Below are 17,449 nucleotides of genomic sequence, written 5' to 3' on the forward strand. Positions count from 1 at the left end.
GAGTGGAGAACGAGAGTTCCACTGTTAGATCAACAGCTCCCCTCTGTGGCTGCAAAGAGCAATCTGGACACCACAGCAGTGCCAGTGGCCTTAGGAGTTCCTCTAAAGGCATTTTCTGACACCTTGAAAAAAAACATTTCAGCTTTAGTAGCATTTAGTAGCATCTTGCTTTAATTAGTTGTGCATTGGGAAAATTAACACTCCTTTCCCCACTGCCAGGCTACACACCTACCATTCCTTAACAGTCATGTGCCACGAGTCCTAAAGCAAGAAGAACTGGAAAGTTCTTGCAGTTTAATAGGGAAAGTCCACAAACCAGGGCAAAAACCAGTCACACCAGGCTTTTACTTCTCTTCAAGCATAGCGTCACAACATGCCAGACAAGCCTAATGCAGTCCAACTATTTATTTCCTGTATTTATTCTGATAATTTCTTTCATCAAACTATCAAAAAAAGGAATTATTTTTCTTTCTTTCCTCTTCTACATAGGTCAGTTCAGTACCTCTTTTTCTATATCTGCTCACCACAAAAAAATATTTCCCCACCTTTTTAGTAACACTATTCACCAGTTTTGCATTCTCTAACTATCACTCTTGTTTATAATATGAAAACAACAGTGATCATTTTGCTGATATCTATGTCCATAGCCTGACAGTAGACAGGAATGTATCAATAAAATAAAATCAGTAATAATAAAAACCCCAACAAACAAAAAAGTTACAGTATATGGATGAGCCATCATCTTTCTGGTTAACTGCTTCCACCACAGAGACCAACTCAGAAATTAGTTCAAGTATTCTGCCCCCCATCTGCATAAACATCATAATCCTCATCTGAGGACTCAAATGGTGAGAGCCCAATAAGAGATACAGAAGTGAATACTCAGAGGAGGAAGTAGAGATGATGTGACATGATGGAAAACACCATAAGGGCACTAAATAAATCAACCCAGAGCTAACACTTCTCACAAACACTCTTCCAAATATGCAAATCGTTAAAAGAAATTCTGTAATGCATGTGGAAATTCCATGCTATGTTTACTCTGCCCGTCCACAGATAAAAGGCAGAAGCCACTGTCCAGACAGGACGTGAGATAAGGCTGGGTTTTCCTGTCTCAAAGTGCAGATATTTTGAGGTTTCTGATTCAGGTTGGTAAGCCTTGAATCTATTTGGTTGCTGAACCTTACCTATTAACTGCCTGTCTAATTAAGTAATTCTCACTTCTGTGCCTGTCCAAGCAGGACCCAGAAAATGAGAGTTTCTCTGGGCCCTGGACAGCCTCACCAGCAGACCAGCACTGCTCCTGAAATGCAAGCCCCACTGCAAGAATCCTGTTCATGGCGGGAACGTTTGGGCCACAGAAACAAACAAGAGGCTGCTTCTTGCCTTCACCCCAAACTTAAAGAAACAGGTAGCTAACCCAGGATAAATTCACCCCAAGAAACGCTTTGTCCCTGGAAATGCCCCATGGCATTCTGCCTGCCTGCCTCACTGGCAATTCCTCCAGCAAAATGAGAAGTTACTTTCCCATCTCTCCACTCAGTAAAATTCCCACTGATTTCTCACAACCTAAATCAGCAGCACTTCCCTGCCTTACTGAAAAAGCCACCTGGTGCTTTTGGAGCTGCTTTCTGAGGATGACTGAGGGAAGGGGAGACAAGCACAGAACAGAAAAAGAAGAGCCCAGTTTCCAGCATCCTGTGCAAGAGCTGATGCAGCGAAGCTGCAACAAGGATTTGGTGGGGAAGGACGGTGCCTGCTGGTGATGGATTCCTGAGGACTGCAAAGAATGGCAGAGCAGGGAACAGGCAGCTCTCAAGGACTTGGTCCACAAGCCATGTTTCTCAACCAGGTGTGACAGTTGTGGCTGGGGTAAGGCTGTGGCTGTGCCAGCAGGCCAGGGATACAAATGCCTGTCTATATTCCCAGCTCTGAGGCGAGAGAAGGAACCAGGCTGACGTGAATCTCACTGACAAACTTCTCATTAGCAATTCTTAGTACAGAAAGCCTTAGGAAGCTCACCAGGCAACTAAGACATCTACAAGTTGGGCGAGCTATAGCTTGCAAGTGTCCTTTGTGGATTTAGCCAGAGTGGTTCTTGCAAAGCTTTGCTGAAGGCAGCAGTGGTGCCAGAATCTGGAGTGTGCAATTCACTGCAGATCCAGCCACACAGCCAAGGATGAAAGGGGGATTTTGTGTGCTGAGTCAGCCCATGGTACCACACAGGACCAATTCAGATACACATAGCAAACAAAAACATTGCCCATTTCCTCAGTAAATATGCACTCTACTGGCTGATATTTCTTAATAAGCTTTATTCTAGCTCCTGCCATCAGCCATGCCACACAGGTGTTCCAAAGTTACCCACTTCCAGAGACTAATCCCACATAGTTATTGTAAAGTCACATTTTCCACACAGAAAGTTCACTTGCCTTTTTTTTTTGAAGAACTAGAAGTTTCATGAGAGAATTCTAAATCTAACAAGGAACTGAGAAAAGTCAGAGAGACTCCTCCTCAGCCATTTGCCTACAGACCTTGCAGTGGTGGGTATGGCCACAGCATTTCAAGGGAACACCCACTCAACACCCACTGGCTGACACTTGAAACTAAAGCTGATTGAAAATACAGACTGGTGTGCTGTGAAAGAAAGTCCTGACACACTCATGGGAAATTTGGTCAAAACACAAGGTGAAGAACACGGAATGAAGCACCATGGTTAGAGGAACAAAATGGGGTGGGAATATCCCCAAAGGAGAGAGTTCTGCTGTCAGAAAAAAATACAGAAAACCCCATCAGAAGGAGGTATCCTATTGTAGCTAACAAACGCTATTCCAGACCTGACAGATGTCTCTCAAACACCTAGGCAGCTTCACCTCACATTTGGTACAAACCTAAAACATGAAGGCCATTTTATCATTTTCATTTAACATTTTCAGAGCATTTCTAGAGCAGCAAGTAGTCTCAATGATTTCAGTGCTTGGTTCTAGTGCCATCATCTGCTTCATACCAATATCAGTTGGTGGCAATTCAATCAACATCTTGAAATACCTTAAAAAAAGTGAATTATTTCAATATTGCATTTCAGAACTTCTCAAATCTGTACTGTATGCTAACAGCAGCATTTTGAGGCATGGCTACAATTTAGGCAATTTGTAGACAAATACTGAGAGCACTTAAAAGCTATCTTGCTTTCATGCAAACATGTTTTACTGCTCCTATTTTAGAAACTCCAAAGATCAACTGGCCTCTATCTCAAAATGGAAATTGCAGGTGCCACCAATATGCTGAGCCTATGGAAAACTAAAAGATAAGCAGCCTCCAGGCATTTTCCTGTGGGGAGCAGGGTTGTGACCATTCCTGGTGTCCAGGCTGAAAGGTCCCTGGTGACCCCCGTGTCCATGTCAGTCACTCTCGTTACTTACCCATCTCTTGCTTACCCCTTCAAATCACATTGGGAATAAATAAAATGTATCCAACCCAAATTGTGAAAGGCAAAATATTCCATGAATTTGGAGACAAAATTTACCTGGCATTTAAAGCAATGTAAGAAAAAGAGGTTGCTGTTGCTTTCCCCTTCATTGCCTAGAAGTCTTGTAGTTCCTTGGGACGAGCTATTTTAAACAAACTCATATGCAGTCAGCAACAATATATAGACACAAAGTTTCTGAGATACAAGCCTCAGATATATTTAGGAATTCACAAACTGGAAAAGGCTGAAAAAGCTCACCCTTGGTCACCAGAATTACTTAGTTTCATCTGATGAGAACTCTTCCTCTGGTTTAAACAAGTGGGTTGCCATTTTTTGTTGTACCCTTCTTAGTTTTCTATTATCACATGCATATTTTGTGTTTCATCTATGAATATTTCCTCCTTTTTGTCACAATGTTTCAGACTTTAAGCCCATTTATGGCATCAGCTGATCCCTTCAGAAGTGCTGTTGGTGCCCGTACACAGACGCCTGTACCAGCACTTCAAGCCCTGCCTGAAGGGCAGCAAAAGTCATGGGAAAGAGATGGAGTTCTGCTCCATCCACAGCCAAGCACGAGGTCATCGCTGCTCCCAGCAGCTCCCCATGGGATCATTTACAGCCCACAGACCCAAAAATGCCTTCACAGAGCCTCAGGGGCACAGGGAACCCAGGCTATGGTCACTGCGGGTTCCAAATGGAGCAATCGTCACAGAAACACCAGCTTCAAACACTTCCTGATAGCTCAGAATGCCTGTAAAAGATGGCAGATTTTTCAACCATTTTTTAAACACCCCACCTTTCAAAATTAAGAATAATACTGGTAGATACCTTTTTAACACCAATTAGAAATTTTGGAATCTGTGTATATATATATATATGTATATTAACGTGCACATATATGCAGACGCATTTTGCATTTGCAGTTCAGGAATTTCTACCTGTCAAGCATCTTCTCTTTCTGCATTTTGAATGAAAGCAGTGTGGGTTTTTATCTTTTACTGTTTCTCCTTTTATATAACTGAAAAAACCTAATTCACTTAGCTCCCCAAATGCTCCTCAGCCCACTCTAACACAAAGAAACTTCTATTTGGCAGCTCTCACACTCCCAGTGGAAACAGAATTATATTTTTGTGTTCTATTCTTCATATTTTAGAGAAATCAGAATGCTCTGAATTATTGTCTGTTAAACTATTACATAAACTTTATCTAATTAGAAATCAGAATGACAGTCAACAAGGACAACCTGTCCCTGTTGAGAAGCAGCCCAACTGCTAAAGCTGCTGGAGGGATGAGCTGGCTCAATGGGAAGCAGCAGTAGAGAAAAAATTCTGCTAATGGAAGGAAAAATGAAAGAACAGAGAGCAAAGCTCAGGAAGCTCTTACGGCATATTCATGGAGAAAGTAGATAAAATTAAGGAAGAAAAATACCTCATGTCACTCATTTAATTGCTGCTGCACAACATAGAGCATGTAGGACAAGCTGGTGCCTCACTTAACTACAGGAAATTGGTAGCAGCTGTTCTTTAGCAGGGGTTAGAAGTAACTACGTCCTGACTTGCACATCTGTGTAAAATGTCTCCCCAAATATCTTGGCTTTATAAGCTCTCCAACAGATAAAAGTGAATCAAGTCAAGGAGCTCGAAAGTGTTTATTTACACTCACCACAAACACATTAAAAGCAAGCCACCACTGTTATTCTTGTCAGTTTTTTATTGGTTTTCATCCTAAAGACTAGCACATTTACAGCATACATGGACTGGATGAACTAGAATATATAAAACAGTAGCCATATGTTTATGATATATTAATACTGCCCAAAACCAAATAAATAAAAATATTTCAATGCACAAAGCTTGGCAAATACAGTTGTGTTGGGACAAAACTGTGTTGTATTATACAATAATTTTACACGTATAAATGAAAAAAAAGGCAACTGTGCTGTAGGTACTTTCACAGAACATACACAGAACATACTTGGCAACAGTTTTCTTCTTTCACCTTCGTATGTTTCATAATTTAAAAAATGTACTCGAAAAAAGGAACATCAGACAGAACTCCATTTTACAGTCACTCTTAGATTCGCCTCTCGTGTGCAGCAGAAAAGCTCCTTTCCCCCTGCTGAGGGTCCGTGCGGGTTTCACGTGTCCCCGTTTTCTCTGGAGGCGCTGCTCGAGGCCGGGCTGTCGGTGCTGCCCGGGAGGAGCGGGGCCGTGCCCGTCCCGGGAGTGCCGTGCCCGTCCCGGGAGTGCCGTGCCCGTCCCGGGAGTGCCGTGCCCGTCCCGGCGGGGCCGTGCCCGGGAGCCCGCGGGGACCCCGGCACAGCCAGGCGCGCCCGGGGCCGCGGTGCCACCGCAGGCAAAGTTCAGCAACTCTTACACATCACAGCGCTATACAAAATCAACACAGGATTGCTAAGCTCTGCAGCAGGTCTGATGATTGCTGGCCACCATCTGGGACAGCGGCGCTGCTCAGTGTTACAAGAGACATCTGCTATTTCCTTCTGAAGCTGAACGCTGGAAGATTTTTAGTGTAACAATACAGGACTTAAAATTAACCATGTTTGAAATATACAAAATAAAATGATCAACTCATAAAAGCTAAGGGATATAAAGAGCATAGTTGATACAAAAATAAAGTAGAATTTAGTAATGGGCCAGAGACTGAAGGTTGAGCAGAACTAATGGAGTGACATGTCTAAAGAGATCCAATTGAAAAACTTTTCAACATATATTTGTTTACTTATTAGCAAAAAATAAAACAAAACCAACATTTATTAACTGGCAAACAGGGCTAGTAACATTCCAAGGGACCATTCTACTGTATATGATTTGTTCAGACCTGGGGTAGGTACTACAATACATTGCTTTTGCACAGAATTCCATGTTTTGTTATCCTAAAGAGTCTGAAATAATGGTAGCAGCCTAGTTCAGCAGAACTCTGTGACCTGGCTTTGTGACATGCTGCTCAGTGTTAAACTGCAAAAAGCAAAATGCAAAAACTGCTGGACCTGTAACCCCCAAACCTACATGGGAGCAGAATGAACATGGCTGATTGATAGAGCAGTGACAGCACAGACAAACATCAGTGAGAGGGAGAAAGAAATCAGAAAACAGCCATATACTTACCTGGCTGTTGCTACTCCCACAAGAAAAAATGGGCTGATTTTATCTATTCTAAAACTTAGATCCTTAGAAATCAAGAAGGAAAGGACAGTGTGCTGAATGAAGCTGGCTAGAGATTACTGGATCCTGTTAAAATTTGGAAATGAACATTTAGCTGCTTTTTAAAATGCTATCTTAGCTTCGAATGCATTCTTTGGGAGATTATTTTGGAGGAGATCTGTTGAACATTTTTTATCAAATGCTATCCAACTGACCACCTTTATCATAAGCTAGAACCCACCATGGTTCTCAGGCACAAGCAGTAGCACTGAGCAGTTCCTCTCTATCAACACAGGGCATTACTGCCTTCCTCAGAAATACCCTGACCCCGGTCACACTTCCCCCCACCAGGATTCTCAACAGGTGAAATGCAAAGGTAAACAGAAACCAATCTGGATTTTGGAGCAAGGGGGTGCATTGGGCACTTTGAGCATTTTTGTAATGACATACAAAACCGATACAGAAAAATTGTACGCTGACCAAAATAATGTAATGCCCCGGGTTACAATCCAGAAGTGATATAAAAGAACCATGGGTAAAAATGTGTTAATTAATGTACAACACCATGGAATATACTGAACATGTCATATGCAACACCAGCAATTTGCTTGTTGCACTTGCCTTAGAGTGGGCAACTGTTTGCTGGCATTAATAGTTAAGCATCATGACATTTCTGAAATACTTTTTAAAATCAGTTGTGTGCCCAAGGCCTTACCTGCCAAAGATGACAGAAATTTGTTTTATTTGAACAGAATTACAAACCAGACCTCACATGTCTGGCCTTTTATATTTCGGTAATTTCATACATGAAGATGGCATCCTATATACAGTGAAACAGTTCTTTCTCCTGGCTCTTATTGTGCTGATTTTTTTTTTAATTAAACCCTCTTTTATTGATTGTAACAATGCATTCTACACTTACTAAACTGTCTAGGATCCTTTTTATTTACAACTTCTGAGTTTTACTCTCAGTTTTAAAAAATTTAGGAAAAGCTCAATCTCAAATCAACTCAGTATAAAAAGATGTTATGGAAACAGCTGCCTAAATACCGTTCCTAGAGTCCTTGCCCATCCAGGAGGTACCTAGCTATTTGCATATAGGAAATTATTAAATAGCACAATATCTGCTCATCTTACATACACTGAAGGCTATTGAAACGGGCAGAGAGTCATCACACTATTCTCAAGCTAAGGTGTCAGAATAATTGTTACTATAGATTCCAATTTGGTAACATGCTCCGTATGACCTAGCGAAACGTACAAAAAGGTTATTTATCTCTTCTGGATGACAAAATCATGGTTAATCTAGAGTGCATCCACATGTTTTAATGGAACAGCAATTAAAGGACATAGTATGCTTATGTTTCAACTTTTCCATAAGTTCCTTCTGGAGGCCTGTAATACTTTGGGAAAGCCTTCAGTTGCAGGGAATTAAATGCATACTTGCGACATCCAACATTCTTCATTGTATTTTCTCGGCGACAACCCTCACTGGGGAAAAAAAACAAGCACAAAAAATGACAGCAGTAAAAGGGAAAAAAAAAAGAAAAAAGACTTAAACTAAGATGAAATGAACTGGTTATTTTATAGCATTAAAATAAAGTTGATTATATTTAATGAGCGTTTAATTAATTTGCCACTGCAAATATTAAAAGAGATGACTCATCATACAATGCTGGTAAGAAGCACACAGAATGGACACAAGCTATGTCTGGTTGCTAGTTTTGCATTTCTAGAAAGCAGCAGCACATCTACTGAAAAGGTTCTTTCGTGCCGGTTTCATGTATTTCAAGGTACACTGTTGTGGAGTTCACATGCCATTCACTGCACAAGGGATCCCAAGGGACTGTTAAAAGCAGTTCTGCTAATTTATTAACACATAAAGCTGAAAACCAAAACCTGCAGATCTCTCTATAAGAGCTTTAAAGTAATTTTATTGTTCCCTGTATGTCAGTGTTATAAGTACTTACTTAAAGATTAGAGCTGATACAAAAATAATATATGACTTTCCAGTTATCTCTGCATGCATAAATGGACATGAAAACCAACACAATCTAAAAAAAGATCCTAATCATGAAACAGCAGTGCAAAAAAGACTGGCTGCATTGACAGTCATCACCCCAAAGAAACAAAGCTGTGCAAAATTTAATTTTCAGCCAATGTTTTGGTGCAACTGCCCCACATTACAAAGAGGTTCTGTGCTACAATAAAAAACTATTCCAGTTATAAGGCTTCTTTACACTTGTAAATCTACTTCAGAGTTCCTTTGATTATATCCAAAAAACAGACATACAAAGAGGAAGCACTATCTTTTAAATATATATTATAAATCAATTTAGGCTTGCAGGAGAATGTCTTTCCCTGATTGAGGACTGGAACCTAAACAATGAATAGACCTTCATGGCGAAGTGTACAGTACAGCATCTTATAGTGGAAATGTCACATTATTCCTGCCTTGGAGATGGCTGGAGCATCTACCAGGTAAGTTGTGATCATCTGATTCAGAAGGAGGATTTGGATTCTGGTTCAGTTTGAAAGCTCTCGTGCTCTTACAGACCTCACCGTTCTTCTAATTTTGGTTCATGAAAGTGGCTGTAACTGTGTTCTGTATGTAACACCTAGCTTAACTTCATAAAATACTTTTTTTTTTTCTTTTTCTTTTTTTTTTTTTTCTTTAAGGAGTAGTTTAACTAAGTTTGAAATTTGTCTCCAGAGCACATTCTGTGCTTGCCTTTTATAGAATGGATCATCTGTGATGACACTGTTTTTCTGGCACTGGTTTGTGTTTCACAAAACTCCCCCGATGGCTCTTGCAGCCAAATAGATACATCAAAAGTTTGCACAAATCATACTTCAGAGTACTAATAAAAGCAGTAAGTTTAACTAGCAAATATGTGATGCTAGGTGAGCATTTTAACTGCAAAGTGAATCATTCTCTTCATAACACCTTTCACTGCATCTGGTTATTGCGTGTGTCCCTCATGGCACAGATATGGTGACAAGGATACATTTCCCACATTTGACATGCCATCTTCCTTCTCCTGGAAGCACATAAGCAGGATGCACTACTGCATCTTAAATCTGAATGTCTTAACAAAAGCACAGGCCAGGCTCCAAAAGGGAAAAAACCCAAACTTGTCCCCATTGAAGTTTAAGAAGAAAAAAAAGCTACATGTTTTCAAAAAGCCTGGGCTTTCATTCCAAACGGTGCTAAGGTAGTCTTACTGCAACCCTAGTGGTAATTGTATGCAGCACCTTCATACTTTATACAGATTAACAATCTCAGGGAGTTCAGTGAACATGCCTGCCACCAGAGTGTGGCTGGACACTGGAACAGGCTGCCCAGGGAAGTGTTTATGGCCCCGAGTCTGCCAGAGTGCAAGGAGTGTTTGGACAGCGCTCTCAGGCACACGGGGAGACGCCTGTGGCTGTCCTGTGCCAAGCCAGGAACTGATCCTTGGTCCCTGTGGATCCCTTCCAGCTTGGGATATTCTGTGATTCTAAAGTTACTCTCACATCTGGTTAGGCTGAACTCAGGACATTCCCCACGATGCAAGACCAAGGCCACAGTCCGACCTGACAACTGCTCACTTTGTAGAAAAGGTACACTGGGCACCCAAGCAAACCAAGCAGTGCTAACCATAGAGAACAGATGATTTCTATGGAGACACAGCAGCAGCAGGAACCAGCAGAGCACGGGGGTGTGTCCCAAACCACCATATCATGATAGACCTCAACAGCAGTGAGAATGTACCAAAGCTCATTGCAATTAAAAATAAGCAGGATACGTGCTTTATATAGAGATATATAAACATGTATGTCTTTGTGGTGTTCTGGGGTTTTTTGGGTTTTTTTGTTTTTTTTCTTTTAAAAACAAAATTGGAAGAATAGTGAGGAAAAATATTAAGAGATAGTGTACTGTACAGTCTGATTTCATGACAACACAAATATAACCACACACTTTTTTTTTTTTTTTTTTAGTTAGAATAATTAAATCCAAATTTAGGATTTAATTCTGATTTTTATTCTAACTGTGCTTTTTTGGTTTTTTATTTCAGCATACTTCTCTCAGCAGCTCTCAATTCCATTAAAATTTATAATAAAAGCTAAAGCTACCTATATTTTTTGAGCAAGTTAATAATAGTAGAAAATACAAATCACAGTACTAGTTATCCTCAGAAGTCCAGTGTCATCTCAGGCACCAAGCGAAGTAAAACCCTTTATGAATTTATCAAACTACATTAAATGAGGTTAGGTTTTTTTATCAGCTATTGCTATTGACAAGCTCTGCCAGACCACAGCATCAACAAAATCTTTCAGTTTAAATAGGCCTCCCCTAGTTTGATGTTATATATAAATGATGATCAGATTTCATCTGCAATTATTCTGCATCACTAAACTAGGAAGCCACTTTAGTCTCACCGCTTAAATAAATGTTAACTTACCATCACTCGTTTATCACTAAGTCACTATCAGCATCATAATTTATTAAAGCTGTGCAACGCTTTTTTTTTTTTTTTTTTTAATGGAAGTAACAGTAATATTTAGTCTAATGTAATTAAAATAAAGCTCAGCGGAAAACCTGAAACCCAGCTATTAAAAGAGTTACTGATACCTCCCTCTTCTTGCCTGAAAATTAAAGACCATTATCTTTAACTTCTAGGACGACCCTATTTCACAAAAAGTTCTATAGCAGAGCACCTAAAATAGATAATGGATCACTAGCAGGCTAATGCCAGTCACATCCCCTTCCTAACCACAAGTCGTTCTCCTCATGTCTTTAATACATTGCAAAATGCAGATCTACAAATAGAATGAAATAATTCTGCATGCAGCACACTGCAGTTTGTTTTCTGAGTGTTTTCTAGTCTACTAGAATATACTTAACCATGAGAAAGGAACAAGACTATGGTTCTACAAACTGTTCAGTAACATAATTTGGATATTATGCTTTGAAATTAAGGTATAAATTTGTTGCTTCTTTAAATAAATTTCTTATAATTTCTTATAAACCCCACCCATGTTTTTATTTTTCTCTTCATACTTTGTAAAAATGAAAGGCAAGATTAGCATACACCTTAAATATACAAAAAGATACAAATTCTTTTCAGACAGAGTTCCTTTCTCTGGAATACATGAAACAAGTAACACAAAACTATATTTGGTAAGAGATCTTCAGGCTGGCTAAAGTAACGAGGTAACAGGCCAATGTCAGACTATGTTACAAGCACTGAAAGCAGAACAATAATTTAAAGTTTCAATACAATTCTTTTTGATAAAATAATTTGATGTATATTTACAGTCTAGTACAATAGAAACGTAAAATTGTAAGGCATAATAATAATTCTTGGCAGACAATGCTATGACACATTCCTTTGTCCAGCAGATACCAAGTGGCAATGCACATTCAAGCACTTTTTTGGGTTTTTGTGGTTTTTTTGTTGTTCTTTTTTTTTTTTTTTTTTTTTCTTTTTTGTTTTTGAACTCTATCTTCACTTGCAACGTAATCTGGCCACCAGGTATGCTATGCTCAGGAACAGCCACACAATCAGTAAATTGGGGCTGAGAGCTAGCAAAGGAATAGAGTAGAGGAGGCTGGGATCTAGTCTGAAATCTCGGATGGGCACCAGGCCACTCAAGTTCTTCTGGGTGACTATCTCCCGTGTTCCAATGCTGTGAAAAGGAAGAAGTTTGGGAAGAGGGAAAATAAAACAGAAAGGAAGACAGACATGCAAATGAATGGATAAAAAGAGATGGCAACACAAGATGGTCAAGAAAATGGAAAAACATGGAAGAACGCACAACAAAACCAGAAGATGGAGCAAAGAAAGAGTGGAAAAACATCTCAAAAATATGTATCAGTACAATTATAGAAATAAGGAGAGGGAAAGAGAATAAAAGAGAAAAATAAGAAAGAAGTACTGTAGTCTAGTGAAAATAAACACATGTAGGTTGAACATTAATGGTTTTCCATGTTCACTCTTTCAGATTACCAAGCAATAACACCCCATGCTGCTCTGCCATGCTTTGGCATGCTGCAAAGAAGTGGAGCTCTGAAAAGCAAGCTGAACATGAATAACCATTGTAGTATTTGACCCTTTCAAACATCTTTCCGTGTGGACTGCAGTGATTTAATTTAACCTCCTAACTACCTGTGTAACACATTAATAATAACAAAAAACCAAAAAAAACCCTACCCCCCAAAAAAACCCAAAAAACAAAAACCAAAAAAAAACCCCAAAAAAGCGCCCACCTATTTTTCTGCTTGGACATGAATTTGAGAGTATATCAACAGGCATTTTTCTGCAGACATGCTGCAAAGCCCATCTCATTGTGCACCCACTTCTTACATTGAGCACCGAAGGCTTCAGTGAAGAACAACTCCTCAGGCAGCCTGGCAGGCTTTGTAGTGTGGTCTTTAATTTTGGATCACTCTTATACCCTGAGCACTCCAACTTTATTTTTAGTTCACAAAGCAACAACTAAGTGACCAAGATGAACAGAGGAATGGAGCACCTCTCCTGCAAGGAAAGGCTGAGAGAATTGGGTTTGTTCAGCTGGGAAAAGAAATGGCTTAGAGGTGACTGAACTGCAGCCTTCCAGTACCAGAAGGGAGCATACAAAAAGAGGGAGGGAGACTATTGACAAGAGCATGTGGTGACAGGACAGGGGGAATAAGTTCAAAGGGAAAGAGAACAGGTTTAGATTAGATACAAGGAAAAATTCTGAGGGTGGTAAGGCAGCCACGGATGGTCATCCCTGGAAGTGTTAAAGGCCAGGCTGAATGGGGCTTTGAGAAACCTGGTCTAATTGAATGTGTCCCTATCCATGGCAGGGTGCTGGAACTAGAATCATCTTCAAGGTCCCCTTCAACTCAAACGATTCTATGATTCTGTGATTCTAAATGCAATCTGTAAGCCTGATGCTGTTAGAGCTTGTGCATTTGCTCCATCCATAACCAACCATCCATAACCTTGATGGTTGTGTAGCAGGGTTATGTAAGCATCAGACACTGTCCTGCAAGAAATCAGACACACCCTGGAGGTGGTTAAAAAAAGCATTCAGATGCTGGTGACACATCAAGTCAAACAGAATTAGCTGGGCGGGGAACTAAACCAACTGTATTTCTGATCTGGATTTGATCCAAATTGGTGATGAAGACTTTTTTACTCCTGGTGCCTACAGTGGACAAGGGCAGATTGAATCTGTGAAGCCTACAAATCCCAAATACCTTCGTAGCAGTGGGGAGAGAGGAGTGTGTGTGTGATTGGGAGAATGAGCCAGTGGAAACCTAGTGCTTACTGCAAAGTGGTGGATAAGGGCTCAGTGAAATAGCCTGGAGGAAGAAAAGTGTTTTAGAATATAGACAAAAAGTAAAACAATGGTAGAGGGAAAGAAGGAAGGCTAAAAACACTGAGTTGGCATTATGAACATCACATGCCACATCTCCACCACTAAAAATTATTATCATGCTACTCAATTTTACATGAAGATGTATACACAGACACATGTGGAGGGGATGGAGGCAAGGGCTGTGAAGTGCTCTCCTTGTCACTGTTGGCCCATGTAGATGCTCCCCCTGAGAGGTGAAAAGTCACCTTTTGGAAATATCAAATACACCAAATGGTACAGTGTCTTAAATGAAAACATTCATCAGTAGACTACCTCTAGTAGAGGACTAGGGTTAGGAGACACAGCAATTTCCCTTCTAATTGAGCTTGCACACAGGAATTCTCTCTGTGAGGAGAGGCTGGGGCTGCCCCGTGCTGGTTCCAGCCAGCTTCAGTGACCCACTGCAGGCGCGGCCGAGCCCTCAGCCATGCTGGTGCCTCAGGGAAGGAGTGTGTGAGAAAAGGCAGAGCACTGCATGGCAGTGAAGAGTGATGGGAAAAGATCTGAGAAAGGGCCCTGTGAGCACCAAAGTCAGGGAAAGAGAGGGGAAAGAGCTGAAGCAGTTTCTCCTGCAGTCATGGAGAGGAACTATCCACACTGCAGCCCATGGAGGACCCCTAATGCAGCAGATGAATATTTACTGAAGGAATCTGGAGACCATGGAGAGTCCATGCAGGAGCAGGTTCTTCCTGAAGGACTGCAGCCCATGGGAAGGACCCACACTGGAATGGAAGAAGAGTGCAAGGAGGAAAGGAGCAGAGGAGACTGATGCCTTGGGAAGGCTGACCTGGAACAGAGACTAGACAGTGTTAAAAGAATAAAGTCGGTATTTATTAAAAGGCCATTAAGGATACACCTCGGGCAGTACAAGAGCCTGGCCTGGGCTATATCCAGGATAGACCCATAGTGGTCAGAAAATGGACAACTGGTCACAAGGTCTCACACTTCTATAAGTTTTGGTCTATTTGCATATTGGGGTTAATTGTCCAATTACAGCTTCAGGTTGTGAGGTCTCATCCTTCTTGTTTTCTGTCTTCAGCCCGCCATTGTTTGTGCTCTTGGGCCTGAAAGTTGTCCTTGGTCTCCGCAGGAAAAGGATTTGTTTGTCTACCTATCCTGTGAACAGAGCTTACTAACACTTAATATGAGGCTCAGAACTACACCCCTAGGCAGCACAGAATCTGAAAAACATGAAAGCTAAAACTTAAGGCATCAAGACCTGTTATGGAAAAGTCCATCTATTATGGACTAACTGCAAATCCCTTTTCCACATCTGCTGTGCATTGCTCAGCAGGGATGGAAGTAGAGGAGCTGAGAAAGAAGCAGTGGAATACTTTGGTCTTGGACAAGAAGGGAGGTGGAGGAGGGCAAGGTGTTTAATTTTCATCTTTATTTCTTAACATCCCCAATCCATTGGCAATTAAAAAAAAAATTCTTGGAGTCTGTTTCACAAGTTCTGTACCAGTCACTGGCAAGGGATCTCCCTGTCTTTATCTCAACCCATGAGCTTTTTCACATTTTTTTCCCCTTGTCCTGTTGAGGGAAGGTAGTGAGCAGCTGGGTGGGCATCTGCCAAGTGGTCTAGCTCAACTCAGTCTGATTTTGTTCTTAAAGCAGGTCTATCAGTGAAGAAATCCAACCAAGCTTTTTGCAATAGCTGTTTTATTGCAGTGAGTGGTCATATCCAAACATGACTATTAGGACTTTATTATATAATCCTTTTAGTCAGTCCCATGGTGATTTTCCTCACCTCATTTCCAGCTGCTTTTCAAGAGCCCCTATCAGAGATGGCTCTTCTCTGTTGGCTAAATTGCTTGTGTTGCACCTTCCTAATTCCTTTAATGAAAATTAGCTGGTCTCACCAAAACATGTAAAGGATTTTGCTGCACAGGATGATCTTGACTGAAATGGCCTTAGAGCATATTCCCACAAACAGCTCCACTGGCATTTCTGACAGGACAGAAACCTGGTAGGAAGAGGGAGGGCAGGGTGTCAGAGATCTAGTGGGGAGTATGCGCTGCAGATGGAAGAGGCTACTTGAACCAGCTGGATTTCAACTCTTGTTCTGCCTTTACTGGTCAGGTGGCCATGTCCTCTTAGCTTGGACTTCCAGATATATCATCATGATTTTACTACTTGTGAGCTGGGAGTTACTGTGTCTTTGATTTAGGACAGGAAAAGCTGTAACTTATTTAGAGAAAATGAATTTATTTTAATAGGGTATTTGTTTCTAAGGTTAAAGCCACACACTTTTATCTGTAAATTTCTACTAGAATCTAGAAGAACACTCCATGTTCTCCCTGATGTCTCTGCTCACTGAACACAATTATCACAAATGCATAATTATCACAAGACTAGGCAAGAAGGGAAATCCCTGAGGACAAGTAAGTGGGAACTAACACCTCTGAAGACCAACATCACATGGAAGAAGATGATGCTTTCCTATTTTTTTCAAGAATGGTATAAGCAAGGACACTTTTCTTCTCTGGGAAGTAGTCAACAGAGAAGAGATGAAATACTTTGAGTCTCACAAGTTACTACTACTTCTTCCCTGTCAAACTTCCCTCACAAACTTCCAAAGTCTTTAAGAATGAACCAAACCTTCCTTTTCCAGTACAGTTAAATAAAAGATCCATGTTAAAAGAACAGAACCCAAGTTTTCTGAATGCCCTGGAAGCAATTTGGGTACAATTTGCTACCCTTTCTTATCCTGTATCTGTTGTCTAGGTCAGGTCAAACTGCCCAGGCTGGAATGGGATTTGGTGGAGTTGGACTCCTACATATTTGTTCTACAATCCTGTCTCTCTCATTAAGCTTTATTAATTCTGTGCCATTGCTCCTGAATAGAATTGACAAATAATTTTAAAAACACAACCACGTACCCCCAAAGAGCAGTAAGATGTGAGGAAGAGTGATGAGCTTGAAGAATGGTCTAATCTTGATTTTCCTTCTGTACTAGTAGTAGTTGTCCTGCACAGTCTGCCATAGCCAAAGACTTAACAGAAGAAAAAGTCATGTCCTTCACCTGCCAGAGCAAGTCCCTGATGTTGGTAAAACACTCAAGCCAAAGGTTGTGATTAAATTTGCCTTCTTTCAATATCCCAGTGTAGGTCAACACAAAGCAGTATTTTTCTTGGGTCAATATTTTATCTGATCCTGTGTTATATTAAATTGGTAGACTGAAGGACCAAAACAATGTTATTATTAACCTCTCTCTATTGTGTCCATGATTACATAAAATAAAACAACAGTGACCCAGTAAAGAATTTGAAGAAAGCAACAAGATTCCCAGTATTTTTCCTAGTTGTCTTTATTCTTATTAAGTACACAACTGTGAAACTGTATAACAGTTTCAGATGTCTATGTCAACAAGTTGCATAATTTAAATAAAGATGTTTGAAACCCACTTAGTCCATTTTAAGTCAGT

The 17,449-nt window shown here is 40.6% G+C and overlaps 1 protein-coding gene across 9 annotated transcripts in view; it reads right to left on the reverse strand.

Annotated features, from left to right (window-relative positions):
- Positions 1 to 5,161: 5,161 nt before the first annotated feature.
- Positions 5,162 to 17,449, reverse strand: part of INPP4A (inositol polyphosphate-4-phosphatase type I A) — a 113,072-nt gene continuing 100,784 nt past the window's right edge. For all 9 annotated transcript variants that reach the window (XM_063392550.1, XM_063392556.1, XM_063392554.1 and 6 more), the window contains one exon: positions 5,162 to 8,121. In XM_063392550.1, the coding sequence (XP_063248620.1) occupies positions 7,989 to 8,121 (133 nt within the window). In that variant the 3' untranslated portion in view covers positions 5,162 to 7,988. The remainder of the gene's footprint in view (positions 8,122 to 17,449) is intronic.

Source organism: Prinia subflava, chromosome 3, assembly GCF_021018805.1.
Source record: "Prinia subflava isolate CZ2003 ecotype Zambia chromosome 3, Cam_Psub_1.2, whole genome shotgun sequence".
NCBI lineage: Eukaryota > Metazoa > Chordata > Aves > Passeriformes > Cisticolidae > Prinia > Prinia subflava.